This window comes from Carcharhinus amblyrhynchos, chromosome 19 (genome assembly GCF_965287045.1).
Source record: "Carcharhinus amblyrhynchos chromosome 19, sCarAmb.v2.hapA, whole genome shotgun sequence".
Taxonomy (NCBI): Eukaryota; Metazoa; Chordata; class Chondrichthyes; order Carcharhiniformes; family Carcharhinidae; genus Carcharhinus; species Carcharhinus amblyrhynchos.
In genome coordinates this window covers 53261748-53267747 of record NC_137342.1, presented here as the reverse complement: position 1 = coordinate 53267747, position 6000 = coordinate 53261748, and the positions used below count along the sequence as shown (strand labels likewise).

The window sequence follows — 6000 nt, the reverse complement described above, 5'->3', positions numbered from 1 at the left end:
TGACGTTTTAATGATGAGGAATAAAGAGACAAAAAGTTTCAACTGCAGACAGTTCCTTTAAAAATCAATTATCTACTTGTTACAGTTTGAAAACATTTGTGTGCCAATTATTTTTAAGTCTCAATTGATAAAAATTAAAATAAAATCAATTCATGTTTGGATATAAACATGTCATCCAGCTAGAAATGATTATTCAAATAAGAAAAGGGGAGGTGGTGGGATAATGATATTGTCACTGGACAAGTTATCCAGAGACCAAGAGTGCTGTTCTGGGGACCAGGTTTAAATCTCACCCCAAGTTAAAATTTGAACTTAATAACAATTTAGAATTAAAAGTCTAATGATGCCCATAAAACCGTTGTTGGTTGCCATAAAGAACCTATTTGATTTACTAATGTCCTTTAGAGAAGGAAGTCTGCTCTGGCCTATGTGTTACTCACACAGCAACATGGGTGACTCTTAACTGGCATTCAGTTCAAAGAATGGGCAACGAATGCTGACCTCGCAGTGATGCCCACGTCCCATTGTAGCATAAAGGAAAAAAGATGTTTCTCAATGTTCAAATAAAGCCATGGGATTAATCAAAGATCATCTCCTTGCACTTGCCCTTTTCTCTAATTGAGGTTGTTTAAACATTGACTGATACTCACTAAGCATAGAAAGTCATACATAGTTAACTATTTTTATTAAAGAGGCACTACTCCTGTCAAATCAAGTATTGGGTAGCCTATCAGTGTTTGCACAGAAAACCCAACAAAATGGGGATCAATTTAATCATGATGGTGTCACAAGCACGTTGTATGTTGCATTTCAAAAACATCCATGTCAACAAACAAGTGAAACATTTGCCATATTGCCGCAGAGATAATTTAATAATTCTGTTCAGGCATTAATGTATCCACAGATTTCATTTTTAAAATCCTTAAACTATTGGAGAATGAACAACTGTGGAATTGGAAAAGATAACTATGCAAACTACTCGAGGTTAATTGAAAAATTCTGTGAAATTATATACAACAATGGTCTTGAATTTTAAGAAGCATGTAAATCTCTAAAGCATACACTTGAAGATATTGCAACAACTGTTACCAGTGCCACACGTACACCTATTTATATGTGGAGTTAATGATATTTTGAACTTTGAATCCAAATGTGAATCTAATAGGAAACTGCTGTGCATTTTGTAAACAGGAGATGTGTTTCTGAAAACATTTCTTTGATATTTTTGCTATCACCATCGTATCATTCTTAAAAAAAAGGTTTATGTTTGATCCTCATGTGTCTAAAACATGCCGTGGCGTTCGTCGGTGTTCAGAATGCAAACCTCTGTTTTTCATTTTCCGCTCCTGTGCGCTGCTAAACTTCCATTTGTTCACAGTTACTTTGTTTTTCTTTCTCTTCTTTTCATTACACCACATTTTCTGACAGTAATCCTCCACTCTCTGGAAGTTACTGTAACCTATTAACTGGAGAAATTCTTTATACCATGGTCTCGTTCCTGGATGGTTCCCAGCTTGCACCTGGCATGGCATTTTGTGCGGCTTTTCCTCATCATCATCTTTGTGAAATATGCTGTTAATCTGCTCCCCTTCCAAAACATCCAGCCTGATTTTCATCACTGACTGGATGAAGCCATGTTCTCTTGCTTTGCAGAAATATGTTCCAGCATCCATTCTATGCAGATTGAGAAACAGTAATCCAAGCTCTGTTTTAATCACCCGATCATCTGTCTTGACCTATGATAGCATCACAACAAGAACATCCTTTAAACAAAGTATTGAGTGATCCTGTTGACCAGGCATTTATATCTACATCAACCTGCTCTGGATCAGATCACACTTTGCCAACATACCAGGCTGAAGCAGACAATTAGATAAACTTTGATTCCTATATCAGGAATATTTCAGATATCTCTTTCTGAAAGAAATCAGCCTCTCTGTCATTCTAATCTGCATATTGAGCTAGCAGAGCTACAGTACTTAGAAATATATATTTTCCAATACCGGCCCACCAATTCCTTTATTAAAAGAGTGAAAAAAATGTCATATAAATATGTGTAGTTTTGGTCCAGTATATTATTGATTAAATTGCAGTAATATTGGGTTTTTTGACATTTTTATATATTTGCACATTGTTTGCAAGTATTAAAATGTTGAAAAAATTCAGATGGTTCTTATACAAAGAGAGAAACAGAGAATTGGTATGTGGTAATCTTAAAGGCTTAAATGGGAACTGATGAAGTAATGGAATCATTAGTACAGCAGGTGGAGAACATGAGAAAGATGAAGGGCAGAGTTCTCCCCAAAAAATTCAAAGCATTGAATTCACAGGGGAACTGGAGGAATTCATGCAGGTTTTTTTAGTGGGAGTTCAGACTAGAACCTCCCACACTCTGTGCAATGAAGAGGCCACCAGTGTGAATGTCATTAGATCTCTAACAATTTTATCGTGCAGTGTCTTGAAAAAGATTCCACTGACAGTTCAATGGATTTCTCATCCAGCCATCTGCGTTTATTTACATTTCCTTCCATGCTTGAATGGATCTCAAGTACCCCATTAATCCTGGCCACAATGTTGACAGAGTCTAGGCCTGATTGACAGCCTGTGATTTCTGCAAAATGACTGTGGTTTCCAAAAGAGGAAACTAAACCTTCAAGCCTGTTAATTATATGATAACTAGACAATTACAATATTTATTGGGATGCAGAGACCATAACTGGGCTGGTAGGATAGAGCGTGGGTATCACCATCTTGATTCTCATCAAAAGCCAGGAAATTGAAATATTTTCTGCTGGTTATATATCTTTCTTAAAACTTTGGAAAATGTAAGTTGATTAAGATACAGACAGCTTAGTTATATTAATGGAGCTAGCATCACTGATATGTTGATGAGCTTAGCAACACTGCAAACACAGATCTTATCCAAAGCAAGTTGATAACAATGGGGACATGAATGAATATAAATAAGATGTGAATGTTTCAAATGAAGAGACAAGGTTTGAAGAGAGGGTCACAAAATGAGGGCACTTTGAGTCATGGAATCAAACAGTTATCGAGGTTTACAGCATGGAAACGGGCCCTTCGGCCCAACTTACACTTTAAAATGTAAACTTAGGAAACAAAGGGAATTAATTTTAATTTCTGAGGAAGTTAGCTCAGATAAAGATCAAAGGGGAAAACCACATATAAAGGAGATGATTAAATCTGTGCAATGGAGCTGTTTCATTAGACTTCAGCCACAGCAGGAATTGCTGTTTACCCCCCAGCAATTTGTACCTCAGAAACAACCTCAAAGAGATATAACTGCCTGGTGTGGTAACGGTTATTGGATATTTATAGTTTTAAAAATCTATAATCTGTTGTGGAATCTTTGGGGAGAAGAAGTAGAGAAGTAAGGAGTGTTTGGAGTAAAATTAGTGATACTGTGTATAACCATTGTCTGAGTTAAATGAACTAGTTTATGTTATTATTGTTTATTTCATTGTTTAGTAAAGTAGTTAACTTAGTTAACATGTCTCACAATGTCTGGGACATCACTTTCTGGGTTTAAATCTTTCTTCACATTCAACCGAATTGCATATTTCAGTTGAGGGCAGTGGCTTCAAGGTTCTTGTCTGACATTTAGAATAACCCAACATTTACCATCAGCTGTGTCCTTAACACAGCTTAAATATAGGGAAATAGTGGTGTAGTAGTGCTGTCACTGGACTCGTAATCCAAGGCCCAGGCTAATGTTCTGGGGACTGTGGTTCAAATCCCACTGTGGCAGCTGGTAGAATTTAAACTAAATTAATAAATCTGCAATAAACTAAACTAAGCAATGGTGACCATGACAACCATCATCATTTGTTTTTAAAAACCCATCTGGTTCACTAATGTCCTTCAGGTAAGGAAATCTGTGTTCTTAACTTGTCTGGTCTACGTGTGACACCAGAGTCATAACAATGTGTCAGACTCTTCACTGCTGCCTGAAATGACCTATTTTTTGCTGCCTTCATTAATACTCAGTTCAATTGCCATTGGGAATGGGAAATAAATCCTGACTGTCCCAGCGATACCCTCTCTCCCATGAAAAAATAAAGGAAAAACTCCAATTACCATAAGTTAATAAGGAGATCGCAGGGAATCAACAGATTGTGTTTCCAGCAGCAGAGAAAGTAGCAACAAGCTGTTTCATTTTTGTGAACGCCTATCCCAATAATCTCCATAATGTTTAAAATTTACAATTAGTGATTAAAAACCTTAAACCATAATGTAAATAACTCCAGCTCTAACATTTAATTATCAGCAGAATAGATTTTCCGAGTCTTTCTGTGCTGTGTTTTTATATCTGTGACCTTCTCTTTCAAAATAACATTTTGATTGATAATCTATTTATAGACTTCTGTGGCAGCTAAACATGCTCAAAACACCATGACTTCTTCATTTATTACAGCACTGTCGTCAGGGCCACTGGATTGTAAGTGAAAGATACCCGGAATCTAAATTACCAGGCACCCAAACATAAAAACAAAATGAGTACAACCACAGAATCACTACAGAACAGGAGGGGGCTGTTTGGCTCATCGTGTCTGCGTTGTCCCTCTGCATGAACAATTCACCTTGTGCCATTCTCCTCCTCCTCCCTGTAACCCTGCAGACAATCATTTAATTTCCTCTTGTATGCCTCAGTTGAACTTGCTGCCAACACCCTCTGGCAATGTATTCCAGACCTGAACCACTGGCTACATTACAACATTTTTATCTCATGTCACTTTTCCTTTTTTTCTCCAATTACTTTGAATATGTGCCTTTGTGTTCCCATTCCTTTCATAACTTGGAACAATTTCTCCCTCGTTACTCTGTCCAAGCCCCTCATGATTTTGAATATCTTTGTCAAATCTCCTCTCAATTTTCTTTCCATCAAGAAGTACATTCCCATCTTCTAAGTTCTTCCTCATCCTTGGAACCATTTTTGTAAGCCTCTTCTGCATTCTCTCTAATGCCTTCACATCCTCTCTAAAATGTGATTTTCAGAACTGTATGCAATATTCCATTGCCAAATTTATAAATGTGAGATAATGCATTTTGGAAGGTCGAATACAAATAGGAAAAATGCAGTAAGTGGCAGAACCCTTAAGAGTATTGATAGGCAGAGGGATCTGGGTGTACAGATACACGGGTCACTGAAAGTGGCAATACAGGTGGAGAAGGTAGTCAAGAAGGCATACGGCATGCTTACCTTCATTGGCTGGGGGATTGAGTTTAAAAATTGGCAAATCATGTTGCAGCTTTATAGAACCTTAGTTAGGCCGCACTTGGAATATAATGTTCAATTCTGGTCGCCACACTACCAGAAGGATGTGGAGGCTTTGGAGAGGGTATAGAAAAGATTTACCAGGATGTTGCCTGGTATGGAGGGCATTAGATATGAGGAGAGGTTGGAGAAACTTGGTTTGTTCTCACTAGAGTGATGGAGTTGAGAGGAGACCTGATAGAAGTCTACAAGATTATGAGGGGCACGGACAGAGTGGATAGTCAGAAGCTTTTTCCCAGGTGGAAAAGTCAATTACTGGGGGCACAGGTTTAAGGTGCGAGGGGCAAGGTTTAAAGGAGATGTACGAGGCAGATTTTTTACACAGAGGGTGGTGGGTGCCTGGAACTCATTGCTGGGGGAGGGAGTGGAAGCGGATACGGTAGTGACTTTTAAGGGGCATCTTGGCATGCACATGAATAGGATGGGAATAGAACGATACGGTCCCCAGAAGGGTAGGGGTTTTAGTTCAGTTGGGCAGCCTAGTCGGTGCAGGCTTGGAGGGTCGGAGGGCCTGTTCCTGTGCTGTCATTTTCTCTGTTCTTTGTTCTTTTGTTTCCTCTGCTCCTACACACGATTTAGAATTGAACTCTTGATGTTACATTGTCTCTCCATAATTGTCTGACCAAAACATATCATTTCACATCTCTCCACGTTGAACTATATCTGCCACAACCCATCCATTCCACCAACTATCAACATCTTTT

The 6000-nt window shown here is 38.2% G+C and overlaps 1 protein-coding gene across 1 annotated transcript in view; it reads right to left on the bottom strand.

Annotated features, from left to right (window-relative positions):
• Nucleotides 1-765: 765 nt before the first annotated feature.
• The window catches only part of LOC145355535 (semaphorin-3E-like), a 280261-nt gene continuing 275026 nt past the window's right edge, over nt 766-6000 (bottom strand). The window contains exon 17 of the mRNA XM_080207783.1: nt 766-1736. Within this exon, the coding sequence (XP_080063909.1) occupies nt 1275-1736 (462 nt within the window). The 3' untranslated portion in view covers nt 766-1274. The remainder of the gene's footprint in view (nt 1737-6000) is intronic.